Source organism: Alosa alosa, chromosome 10 (assembly GCF_017589495.1).
Source record: "Alosa alosa isolate M-15738 ecotype Scorff River chromosome 10, AALO_Geno_1.1, whole genome shotgun sequence".
NCBI classification, from domain to species: Eukaryota; Metazoa; Chordata; class Actinopteri; order Clupeiformes; family Clupeidae; genus Alosa; species Alosa alosa.
In genome coordinates this window covers 14,754,420-14,768,347 of record NC_063198.1, presented here as the reverse complement: position 1 = coordinate 14,768,347, position 13,928 = coordinate 14,754,420, and the positions used below count along the sequence as shown (strand labels likewise).

Below are 13,928 nucleotides of genomic sequence, written 5' to 3'. Positions count from 1 at the left end.
CATGTTTTTCCTAATCACTCTAACATCCCCACCCTCAAACAGAATCAGGAGAACAAAAGTAACGCTGAATAGAAATGAAATCAGATGCATAAACACGCTCACATGTCAGGTTTTTAAACACAACATTCTTCAGCACAGTTGCTGGGAAACAACTCCACTTTATGACCATGTAAGGACCCTTTGCCACCTTTTAGTGTAATGTACACACGGATCAGAAGAAAACAAAGATCATCCCTTTTTAAAAAGTTAACACAGAATGTCCACAACGTGAGCAAAATATCACAACACAATAAAAAGTAGGCTGTCAGGACAAAACCGATGCTTGCACTGATTTGACACTTTTTCTGCCTTTTCGCCTCAAGCTTCTTTCTTCCCATGTTGTTGTCTTGTTAGTATTATACAAAAGTGTTCCAAAAAATAAATACAAATATTTTTGAGACTGTGTTGTTGTCTGTGACCCAAATAATGCTGCTTGAACAGTGCACTCTCACATTCACGGTACGCCTTTTCAGTTCACTCAAGATTGCTTTTGGGCAGTATAACAATATTCACTTGCTGTCCATTTCTGTTCCCTTTTTCAAAAATTCTCCACCTTTCCCAAATAAGTCCATTCATTCTGGTCATGTAATTATATTCATGATGAATAAATAAATAAATATAAATGAATAAATACATAAATATGTTCTTCTTTAATAAATACATTTTGTTTTTGATTTTTTTTTTGTGGTGGTTGGGGGGGGGGTAGTTTGCCTTGGCTTGAGAAAAGAAAGAAATGTCCCTTGACACACTGTAGAAATGGCAAATAGCACAATGTTTGTTTTTCTTTAAGTGGTTATTTCAGGTCTCTGCCTCCAAAGAAAAGAAAAACACAAATGGAAAAAAACACATGATGTTGACCAAAGAGCAGTGGTGTGTGTCTGTGATTTCCCCCCCTACCATTATAGGTCAATAATACCTGGTTTCCCAGTAGTTCCTCATGTGCTCAGAACCCACTTTAATCCACAATTGGAGAAAGAGGGAAAAAAGTATTTTTTTCTTTAAAAAAGTAATTAAACTGTCATTTCTGACTGGGTTTCCAAAGTGTCACAAGGGAGTCGGGTTCAAGGACAGTTAGGACACTGGAATGTCAATATGAGTGAGATGGCGTGCTGGCAGCAGGAGGTGGAGGAGGAGCAGGAAGAGGCTAGGAGCCCTCTTCCTCAGGCTGTCCTGGGGCATAATAGCCAGCCAGCTGCCTGAAGCGAGGTCCCCAGTCGCTGAGGTACGAGAAATCCTGCTCCGAAGTGGTGGACAGCGTGCGGATGGAGCTGAGGGACAGTGCGGGTGAGCTGCTGCCCTCGAAGGCGTACGTCTGGAATGAGTCGTATGGCGGCACTGACAGGTCGGCATCGGCCTGCTCCACCTTCTTGCGAATGTAGCCCCGAAAGAGCGAGAAGTCGGCCATGGCACCACCACCACCACCATCGCTGCCACTGCCTCCGTTCACGCGGCTCTGGATCCACTGCGGCAGGCACGGGAGGTCAGCGCCAGAGTCGGCGCTCTTGGCCTCTGGGAAGTCGTAGAGGCTGCGCAGGGCACTCATGTCGTAGGCCTGCGTGTCCTGCTCGCCGCCGCCTTCGTCGTTGTACTTGATGACGTTGTCGCGCATGTCCTCCTCATCCTCGGACATGCGTTGGCCCTTGCGGTGGCGCTTAAGCGTGAGGATCAGCAACACCAGCACTGGGAAGGGAGCACAGGAAGCAGATTCGATTACAGATTTCAGGTGTCAAGGAATTACACAGTAGGACAACAACAAGCATAACATACTATATTCAGCATATTCCTGTTTTACAATATACTGTATGATATCTTGCACCATACCACCTCCCCACCCCAAGTTTACAAGGAGTTGCAGGAGTGGGGGATGGAAACATGTTGAGAAGCGTGCTTTATTTTCTTTGGATAGTTCGTGGCATCACCATGTGGCGGTAATTTTATGTACCACTATGCAGTACATTTAGTTTGATAATTATTTGCACTACACTTTTCCAATAAAACAACAATGGTTCCCACTTCTTTAAAAATGTGCTTTGAGTTTGCTGGCGGGAAACACACAAAATAGTACAATTACCACAAGGTAGGATGTTTTCTCTTTTTACTCACTGAGCTTTCGAAGATGTCAGGCTCTGATAGGGCTGTCCAAATGCAGCTCATATGAGCGGAGATAATAAAACAGTACGTTTTGAATACAGCTATATTGATTTTTAAGTGAACTCAGTTAGCGTCGAGCTAATGACTCTTTAAGCATTACAGTATGTGCTTGACATTTTTAATAAAAGTCGATAAGCACATCAGGCTAAAGAAAGGCATACATGGATTACTGGGGATGAAAACTGAACAAGGCAAATCTAGATATGATTGGGATGAGGAGGTAAGGCACATGTATAGATACTGTATCTGCAATGACCGAGTAATGAAATTTGCTTTAAATATGAAAACAATGAGATGAACCAGTTAATAGATTAACGGTGCAGAGAAAAACAAAAGCCTTATTCATCCACACAAATCAATGAGCCTTTAATCTAAAAATAATTATTTTGATGAGCTTCTATATTCGCAATTGCGTTTTGGTTAGGCTCCCACACAATTTCAACCTCGCCTTCATTGAACTCCTACTTTTGTGCAAACCCTGAAATGAAGTCTCAAACAGCTGAAGCGTATACAGTACATGGCACTGCAAAAAATAGTGTTTCCCTTTTGGCCAAAAGTGGTGACCCAAAACCATGGTCAAAAAAATACAGAATGTCTCATTTGATTCCTAGATGTTCGTCATCGTAGCAGGAGAGAGAAGCTCCAGGTCAATCCACAGTGTTCTCTCGTGTCTGCACACTAAGGGGCTGCAGGTGAAATAAGCTCTTTGAAGAAGCCCTTAGCCATTAGACGGAGTGTATAACAGAGCACCGCCACGAAATAATTAAAATCTCTATGAAAAGGCCTTAGAGCTCCTGATTAGCTTTTTTTGTGTGATTTCAAAGTCTCTGGTGTCACTTCAACACTGCAATATGTCAGCCTTTTGAAAATGTGATTTCTAACTGTATACCAGCATATCTACCAGTAGTGACTTTATTAGACATGTTATGGTAATGCATTACATTAAAGTTGTCTTACTTAACATATTGAAAGCAGTAATAAACACAGGTAAAACATAAATGAAGACAATCAATATTAGGCTTTGTAATACTAAAGTTCATGGTTTATTTATGTAAACACATGCAGAAATCTTAATTAAAATGAGTTTATGATGAGCCTTACAAATATTATTTAATTAATTTACATATGCATAAAATGATTTACAATAATGTTTATGCATAACCACAGATACAGATAAGGCAGGGATGAATATGGTAAGGCTCTCTGTGCCTGTCCAAGGAGAACATCTCACATATTATAGCATATTATAAGTCATCCCATAGTTGTGACAAGGTGTGATGTTTTTCACCTTCGATGCCAAAGCTTTCTTTTTCTGTTCTTTGCCATGGTTTGTGGGGGGAAATGGTAGTGACGGTCATATTAATCTATATAAATGACTTGTATAGGGAGGGAGGCTGTAATTGTCTTTATTCAGTGCAAATGACTTCACACACAGGAGAATGGTGTGGCGGGCGGCGCCCAAAGAGCGACGGACTGAGGAATGAGGTCGGGGATGTTGATCATCTGTGGCTCCCGCACGGGAAACACAGAGAGATGATCTGCCTCACAAACCCCACCATGGCTTCTGCCGTCACACCGACACGCTCGCTCGAAGCCACAGGGAGACGCCCCAGCGCCCTGTCCCCTCTTTCTGTCCATCTCATTACTCCTTTGTTTCACATTTGGCACTGTCGGAGGAACACATCATCAGGGGTTTTTCAAGGGACCCGCTTCAATTTCACAGCCTCGCTTCTTGATGGCACCAAGCATTCCAAAGCAATTATGCATCAGATGAATCCACTCCAAATTCACTAAGACTCCACAGCCACAACAACGCAGCCCTCCGATATTGGCAAAAGATAAAAAAAGAAACCGTTTCTCGGCCATTGAATATTCAAGCCCAGAAGCACGAGTAGCCGCAGGTCTCTGGGAATACCGCCAGCCACGAGTCAGAGGTTAACAGTGAGTGAACATGTAAGCTTGACCAAGAAGGTGACAGTACAGAGCAACCTTTGAACCTTTGTACCCCTGACACGTGTGGATTCGTCCCGGGCCAAGGTGTGGGTGCGCCGGCGTGTTACCTGCGCGGCAAACATGTGGCATCTCCTCCGCCTACAGATGTTCCAATAAGCGGCCCTGACAAGACGGCTAATTTACCCTTGGGCTGGGCGCGCCGGGGACGGCATCACGGCAGATGGGCCGTAATTGGGACGGATGTGCGCAGATGCCTCGCCGCGTCGGAATGGATTCATCACGTCACCCCTGGAACGAACTGATGGAGGGAGTGTTTGTTTTGCGGGTAATTAGGCAGAAATTTGTTTTCATTTTCCTCATCATGCCATCGCTGATCTCATAGGGGTGATGCAGCCTGTGGAGAGCCAAGTGCCCCCCCCACACACACACACACACTTTCAAACATACATGCGCACACACACTACTGCAACCACATACACACACAGCCCCAGATTCCGTACACTCCCACATTGGGAGTGCGAGACGTTTAGCGTGGATGCTTAGGAGCTCGACAGTGGCAGACAGAGTCTCTGTTAGCTTTCTTGCTCCCCCCTCAGTCAGTTAGTCCACCCTCAGCACCAAGAGTCTGTGCACAGTGCGTCCAGCACTGCCTTTTCTCATTCTCTCGTGTCCTCTACTCTACCAGATGCTAGACTCTTCGCTTTATTCAGTACCACAGGGGCTTAAAGAGCTTCAGGCTGCACAGTACCATGCTTACTAATGTCCGACAGTAAATGTATAATAACTGTGTCTCTATTAAGTTGAAATATTTATATTATAATATTTATTATTAAGAGGAATACCAGGTTCTGCAAGAGTATTAGCATAAGGTTATAGCAAAGACATAAGTTCAATAAAATAAAAATAACTTTAATCTCACCATGTGGTATCTATGAATACATTAAATATTCAAAATAACATAACGATTGTGTTATATATTTTGAATGTATTTAGGCCTATAGTGTAGGTGTATAAAAAACTGCTATATATACTGTATATAAACATAGACACATACAGAACTTTTAAATTGGCAAAATCACTTTCTGGGGGGACTACAGTATGTCATTCCTTCTTCTCTTGCTTTGCAACATGAAGTGATGTAGCACACTGACATCAACAGCTCTGTACACAAGCAAATAAAATATTAATTGTTTTTGCATACTTTCATAGTTGATGTCTTTGAAAAAAATGGCGTAAGTGCCACTCATTAAAAAGGCAGTATCACAGAGTTTATTACAATGATCAGGTGCTATTTGACTTAAAGCCGTAACCAACATGAAATATCACTCCCAAATAGTTAGGGACTGAAACAAACACAATATGTTCTCTCCAAATTAGCATGGGGTGCATGTTTGAAGAGAGAGTGAGAAAGAGAGAGAGAGAGAGCAAATGAAGGCGCCCTCTCAGAACACTTTCAGAGACAAACAAACAAAAGCCCTTTCTGTTTGGTTAGCCAGCTGAGAGAAATGGTGCTGCTGGTATCTGGTAATGTCTGGAAAGCCATAATGGCGTGTCTATTTAAAGGCGCGGGTGCACTGTGGGGACCAGAGTGCTGAGGCAGCTATTTCCTCACCACGGCGGCATCGGTCAATGTGTCCACGGCACTCGGGATAGCAAAGAGGGCTGATGTCATTCATTAAACCCTATATTGTATGTACCCCAGCCTTTTCTCCCACACAAAAGCGAACGTCAAAATTGAAAAGTCTGCTCAAAAAAATACGGTTTGTCCTGGTAAAATGTTTAAGGAACACAATACATTCAAAGTTGAAGGACATTACAGAAAATGTGTACAGCATGTGTATATGAGACTATGAGTATATGAGGAAAACCATAAGTAACCTTACTAATTTCTCTGAAGAGGTAGATCATCCCAATAAATCAAGTTCACTCTATGGACAGAACTATAAGATTTACTGTACATAAAAATGTAACTTACTTGGTTTCAATACTTAGGTCCATTCCCTTTCATACATGTCATAGTGGGAAGCGGAGTCCAACCACATCACCAAAGGACCGCACCTTAGTTCCATCAAGATGACTAATAATTGGACATGTAAGGTGTCGTGACCCGGTCAGCCTTACACCAATCACCCTGCGGTGTCCTGCCCTGGAGTTCACACAGAGGAGCGCAGCCATGCATGACTCGCAACCTGCTGAGCTTCCGCAGACAAACAAGCTCCCGTGCTCATCTGCCAGGCTCCTGCTCACAGGTGGACGAACACCTGTAAGGCATCAAAGACCTGCCGTGCAGAAGTACCAGCTTCCCTGTCCGCCTCCACCGTGACAGAGAATAGACTTGTACAAAGCACATTGACAAGTGCAAGTTGGTAGGATCCAACACTGAGAACCACTCAACAAGAATTTTGCATGTATGTCTGTGCAATGTAGAAATTGAGGGATTGTCTCAGGCAAAACGTAGCACAATTCTTTAAAGTGACCAATTTGCATAATTTCTGATTTCACTAGCTGAGTGAAGTCAACAAATGAATGACAACTTATGATAAGACAAACAACCTGTATCTAGCACACATCATAATCACTTAAACAACCCTCAAATCAAATGATCAATTGGAAATAATTATATTGAGACCTGCACAATATCACAACACACAATATCACAATATTGTCACAACATCAACTTTCGTAGATTGACATTTTGTAGATCACTATTTCATTGTAGTGCATTCAGGGTACCTATGTTCTTTCAATTTCAATGGACAAAATAAAGTCATCTATACTTGCTGAAACAATTGAGTAATGGGATGCAAAAAACTGTCCAATGAGAGATAGTGTCCTTTCTGTGTAGTCAGTATACTGGCCTGGTTTTGTGTATGCCAAAGTGTAAACTCTGAAGGGATAGGAGATGGTCAAACACAGGCTGATCAGGACCAAACTCCCTTAGGTACAGTACTCCTTCTTCACTTTAATTCCAAAACATAAAATTAAGAGGATGCCTGAGCTGTTTATTTCCTTAGCTGTTGTGGTCCATGAGCCACAAATTCCATCAATCCACCAATGGTTATAGTTATTATCCGCAAATGAGCTAAACCAAAATGCTATGTGCACTTTACATTTTTACACAAAAAGCTCTCATGTCACCTTTTACTTGGATATCAACCAAAGATTATCGGTTGACACTCTGTTAACTAACATTTATGGTTAGGGCTAAGGTTATGGGTTAAGTTTGGTTATGGTGGTGTTGAGTACTTGTTCAACAGCAATTTTACATTCTGAACTTGAATCTTAACAGATTATTTATAAAGTCTCTGTAGGCAAACAATCTAAGTGTTACCAGCCGGAAATCCATGGTTCTTTTTTACTGGTCTAACAGCTGACCTGCAGACACTTCCTGGTTCCAGATAACCATCTAAAGCCTGCACCTCTGGTGGTGACAGCACAAATTGGTGGCAACCCAGCACTCTCTCTGCTCCATCACAACAGAGACATAACAGAGCCTACCCTGGAATACACATCAATATATGTCAAATATATGTCCATTTTCTCATTACCTGGATGGACAGACATTACCCACCACCGTTTCTAGATGGACTACAATGGCTTTAATGGACTACAATGGTTTCTGCACAAGGTCAGTATATGGAGTGCAGGAGAGTGAGCAGAACTACAGGATTGTAATCAGGAAGAGATAGCGGTGTTGGAGGCAAAGGCTTAAACAAACAAGTGTACGTATGTGACCCGTAACTGACATACTGCATAATGGCCACAAATAGCCAGTAGCTTATGAAGATGTTGTATTATTCCGTGGCATGGTCACATATTCATTATTATGACCGCCGCACAGCGAAGCGGCGGTCATATAGGTTTAGTCAGATTTTATTTATTTATTTTTTTTTTATTTTTTTTTTTTTTTTTTTCGCATGCCCAAATTTCCGTTAATGATTCCCGGGACACTGAAAGACCGGGGTACACGAAACTTGGTGGGCATGTAACCCCCACATGGATAGCATGGAACCATCGTTTTTCGTTTTGATCTGTAGCCCCCGCTGGACTGGACCCCCGAAGGAGGGTAGGGCAGACACAGTTTTCTGTGAATATCTCGAAAACCGTAGGGTTTTAGGAGGACCATTTTTTTTTGTATGTTGATCTCAAGGGGCCATGTCAACCTATTCCATAACCACTCATGTCATGTATAAGCGCCACCTAGTTAAACACAAAAAAGTAAAAATGAGGTGTTGTAATTGAAGGTATCTGTGACCTAACATAGTCAAAACTGCACGAAATTGGAAGTGTAGGATCATTATGACACCCTCTGTATGCACGCCAAGTTTTGTGGAATTCCGTTCATGGGGGCCACACAATAAATTAATTTATGTTACTATACACCAACTGGCCTGTAGGTGGCGGAGACAGTTTTCTGTGAATATCTCGAGAACCGTAGGGCCTAGGAGGTCCACCTTTTTATGTATGTTGGTCTTAAGGGGGCATGTCAACCCATCCCATTACCAATTATTTCATGTATAGCGCCACCTAGTTAAAAAAAAAAAAGCAAAAAATTAGGTGTTTTCATCACAATATCTCTGGCTGACAAGGTCAAAACTGCACGAAATTAAAAGTGTAGGATCATTATGACACCCTCCGAATGCATGCCAAGTTTTGTGTACTTTCGTTCATGGGGGCCTTACAATAAAATAATTTATGTGTACATTTAGTGGCGCATACACCAACAAGGATTCCGGGACACTGAAAGACCGGGTACACAAAACTTGGTGGGCATGTACCCCCACATGGATAGCATGGAACCGTCATTCTTCGTTTTGATCTGTAGCCCCAGCTGGACTGGACCCCCCGAAAGGAGGGGTAGGGCAGACACAGTTCTCTGTGAATATCTTGAGAACTGTAGGGCCTAGGATGACCAATTTTTTCCGTGTATGTTTGCCTCCAGGGGTCATGTTAACCCATTCCATGTGCACACATGTGCATAAACAGATACACACGCACACACATACATTTACAGTAATCATAATGTATGACACATACTCACACAGTAGACATATGTACGCATGCATGCACATGCACAAACACACATACGCAGGCAAACACACAAGCACGCACATACACACACACACACACACCCACACACATAAACATAAATTTGTACACGCACACATGCACACAATTCAAGAATTTTTCCCGTCATCTACTCCCTGAATTTTTGGTCATTGATACCCGGGACACCGAACCACCGGGGTACATGAAATTTGGTGGGTATGTAGCCCCACTAGACTTTTACGGAAAAATTTCATTTTGTCCCCGGGGACCACCACCAATCACTCATTGGCCTGTAAATGGCGGTGCACACATATACACATGCACACACACAGGCACCCACATACTATCGGTATTAGAACGGCCGATACATAATTACAAATTCAGTAGGATTAAAAGAAAGCCAAAATAAATATTCATCATCATCATCATGGCTGCATTTTCAGTATTGGCGAGAAGTAGTCGTTTTGTCCACTAGATGGCGATCGTTGCAGTGAGGCGTAATTTTGTTGGAAGTTAAAAGTGGGTTGGAAAAACAATGGACGCTTCATACAAGGACTGTAATTTACGCGGCGAACATCTAATAAGGATAGGGCGATGTTCACATGAAGTGTAATTCCCATTTCTTCTTGAAGCGAAAAATAAATCTGAGGATGTTTATATCGGACATGCTTGGTTTTACTGCAGATACGTTAATCTTGTAATATCAATAAGGACTTAGGTAATGTTACCGTTAAGCGTTGGTTGAGTGATGGAGGCATTTGATTTATTGCATTTGTAGAAAACTATAAATGCGGTTATACCAAGCAAATGTATAGCAGCACTGTTTGTATCTTCGACTGTCATTTATTGCACGTGCTACAAAATCATTCTGTGCAATGGAAGATTTACCAACGTTACACCGGGTCTGATACAGTTTTGCCTATACATGCGTGAGACTGAGGGCAGCCTGTTTATTTTGTTTTAAGTGCGTGCAGGGTGTGAGAGGGGAATCGATGTGCTTTGATTACAGCTTGGTAGTTGTAGTCTGTGAAATTAAAAAGCGTGTGTGTGAAGTATCAAACAATGACACCTTCATTTCATTATGGCTGCTTTAGCAAAAAACACCTTAAGCTACTGTGTAGTGGGTCCCATTGAGAAGTGGCTACTTCATTCGCGCTTTCCTTGACTCATGGAGCTGCGTGAATGTTATTACAACTTTTCGCCCACGATATGACAGTTTAAGTCCGCTTGATACTGTAAAGCGAAGCCATTGGTTTCAAAGGAGATTTTATTTGTGTCGCCAGCATAGCCTATTGACAATTTATGTTGTAAATAGGCCTACCTTATAATACTACCTGTAGCTTAGGAAGCTAACAGCTTTCTATTAGGATCTAGTTTGTTAGTTACCGTTTTGTCATAACTCCCCGATGCATTTTTGCATTTAGAATAGCCAGAGCGTGTATATCTCAATCGGAAAAATTAAACAATATCGGGTGCCTATGGACTAGACTGGGTGAACCCAGCCTGATCTGCCCTATTTATTTTTAGCCATGGACCTCAGTTAAACAATGCAAGGGAACATGAATCAGCCTATATTTGCACTAACAATAACGGACAAAAGCTCTTCAACTTTGGCCCGTTAAAATGTGTATGAACAGTCTAGCTTAATGATTTCATCAAGGCCCATTTGGACATGTCAGTTATTTGCACCACTGGTTAGATGTAAAACAGCATTTCGTTTCACACTAGGCTACTGTTACTTAATTTGTGCATTAACAATAACGTTTCAGACTACTGTTACTTAATTTGTGCATTGACAATAAAGTATTACATGAACTAAAGATGACTAAAATCTTATGTAGAAGAAGAAACATTCACAAAAATCCATCCATCCAAAAATGACCTTTGTTTTTGATAGCTGTTGAAAACGCCATGGAACTGACAGAGATGTTTTTGTTTAAAAATACATAAAAATAAATAAATAAATAAATAAATAACATTATGCTGATACCTTTTTGCTTTTCCCCAAATACAATGTAGCCTACAGGTGTAAGTGACCTTTCATCAATCCAGTTGCAATGGATGAACTGTGATGAACTGCCCTACTTGTGATTGTTTAGAGATTTTTAAAGGTTTTATAACAATGCTACATCTTCTTTGGCTATTCTACAATCTATTCACCTTTTCAGCACCAGTAGGCTACTTTCTGTGCAGCCGCACACACACACTCAGGCATGCCTAACAAGCATACACAAAAGTTTCAAGAGTGTGGGGATGGAGTAAAATATGGAGACAAATTGAAGTGTGATTTATTTTGGCGGAATGGATGTACAGGACTGAGCGGCGGTCATATTTTGTACCGCTATGCGGTACATCTAGTTATTATTAATAATGACACTAAACATTTAAAAATAAAATCCCCCTGTTATATTGCTTTCCTCATGATAACACTGTACAAAGTTCAAAAGAGCAAGTCCCATTATTAGCAGTTTGTCAGCCGCTAGCTGTGACACCTGCGTTGTTTTGTGTGGTAAGAGCTGTGATGACAAAAATGACTTATCAGCCAAACAAGAAGGTAATCCAAGCGGACAGCAATGCCAAAGGGCACTCACACTGACAAGTGGCAAACTGAGATGAGATGGTGCACAGAGGCAAGGCACCAACGTGACCCTTCACTGGGACACAGGTGTCTTCCCCTTAAGCACAGGTACTGTAAATTGTACTGACATCATCCAGACCCTGCACGGCATTTAGAAATCCCTAATCCCTTATTATGTCCCTGCAATATTCTCCCATAAGGAATGAGCATTTAATTAGTATGGCTGGCCTGGATTTAAGACTAAGCAAACAATTGCCAGTGGAGTGAGTTATTTCACTAGATAAGTGTGCTTTATGGGTTATTGCTCTTGTGTACTTATTGTCTTCTGGAGGTTATGTGTCTTCATCAACACAATTGTTTATCTAGAGCAAAGAAAGGTAGGGTCAACCAGCAGATAATCAAAACACACAAGCTGGGCACAGGTTTGACTGCATGGTTACAACCAACCCAATATGGAAAACAAAAAATCAAGATGGTGAATGAGCTTTATCGTAAAGTCCATACTCTTAAGAACACAGTTGGCTCGGGGAGTCAAACATATTGAGAAATAATGAGCACAGCAAAATAACACTTTGTACTGACATAGATTAATAACTAGATGTACCGCATAGCGGTACAAAATATGACCACCGCTCAGTCCTGTACATCTGTTCCGCGAAAATAAATCACCCTTCAATTTGTCTCCATATTTTACTCCATCCCCCACTCTTGAAACTTTTGTGTATGCTTGTTTGGCATGCCTGAGTGTGTGCGCGGCTGCACAGAAAGTAGCCTACTGGTGCTGAAAAGGTGAATAGATTGTAGAATAGCCAAAGAAGATGTAGCATTGTTATAAAACCTTTAAAATCTCTAAACAATCACAAGTATGGCAGTTCATCACAGTTCATCCATTGCAACTGGATTGATGAAAGGTCACTTACACCTGTAGGCTACATTGTATTTGGGAAAAGCAAAAGGTATCAGCATAATGTTATTTATTTATTTATTTATTTATTTTTATGTATTTTTTAAACAAAAACATCTCTGTCAGTTCCATGCCGTTTTCAACAGCTATCAAAAAACAAAGGTCATTTTTTTGGATGGATGGATTTTTTGTGAATGTTTCTTCTTCTACATAAGATTTTAGTCATCTTTAGTTCATGTAATACTTTATTGTCAATGCACAAATTAAGTAACAGTAGTCTGAAACGTTATTGTTAATGCACAAATTAAGTAACAGTAGCCTAGTCTGAAACGAAATGCTGTTTTACATCTAACCAGTGGTGCAAATAACTGACATGTCCAAATGGGCCTTGATGAAATCGTTAAGCTAGACTGTTCATACACATTTTAACGGGCCAAAGTTGAAGAGCTTTTGTCCGTTATTGTTAGTGCAAATATAGGCTGATTCATGTTCCCTTGCATTGTTTAACTGAGGTCCATGGCTAAAAATAAATAGCGGGCAGATCAGGCTGGGTTCACCCAGCCTAGTCCATAGGCACCCGATATTGTTTAATTTTCCGATTGAGATATACACGCTCTGGCTATTCTAAATGCAAAAATGCATCAGGGAGTTATGACAAAACGGTAACTAACAAACTAGATCCTAATAGAAAGCTGTTAGCTTCCCTAAGCTACAGGTAGTATTATAAGGTAGGCCTATTTTACAACATAAATTGTCAATAGGCTATGCTGGCGACACAAAATAAAATCTCCTTTGAAACCAATGGCTTCACGCCTTACAGTATCAAGCCGGACTTAAACTGTCATATCGTGGGCGAAAAAGTTGTAATAACATTCACGCAGCTCCATGAGTCAAGGAAAGCGAATGAAGTAGCCACTTCTCAATGGGACCCACTACACAGTAGCTTAAGGTGTTTTGCTAAAGCAGCCATAATGAAATGAAGGTGTCATTGTTTGGATACTTCACAGACACGTGCTTTTTAATTTCACAGACTACAACTACCAAGCTGTAATCAAAGCACATCGATTCCCCTCTCACACCCTGCACACACTTAAAACAAAATAAACAGGCGTCTCAGTCTCACGCATGTATAGGCAAAACTGTATCAGACCGGTGTAACGTTGGTAAATCTTCCATTGCACAGAATGATTTTGTAGCACGTGCAATAAATGACAGTCGAAAGATACAAACAGTGCTGCTATACATTTGCTTGGT

At 41.3% G+C, this 13,928-nt stretch overlaps 1 protein-coding gene across 2 annotated transcripts in view; it reads right to left on the bottom strand.

Moving 5' to 3' along the window:
• Positions 1-680: 680 nt before the first annotated feature.
• LOC125301968 (cadherin-22-like) overlaps positions 681-13,928 on the bottom strand; it is a 143,206-nt gene continuing 129,958 nt past the window's right edge. For both annotated transcript variants that reach the window (XM_048254869.1, XM_048254870.1), the window contains one exon: positions 681-1,719. In XM_048254869.1, the coding sequence (XP_048110826.1) occupies positions 1,184-1,719 (536 nt within the window). In that variant the 3' untranslated portion in view covers positions 681-1,183. The remainder of the gene's footprint in view (positions 1,720-13,928) is intronic.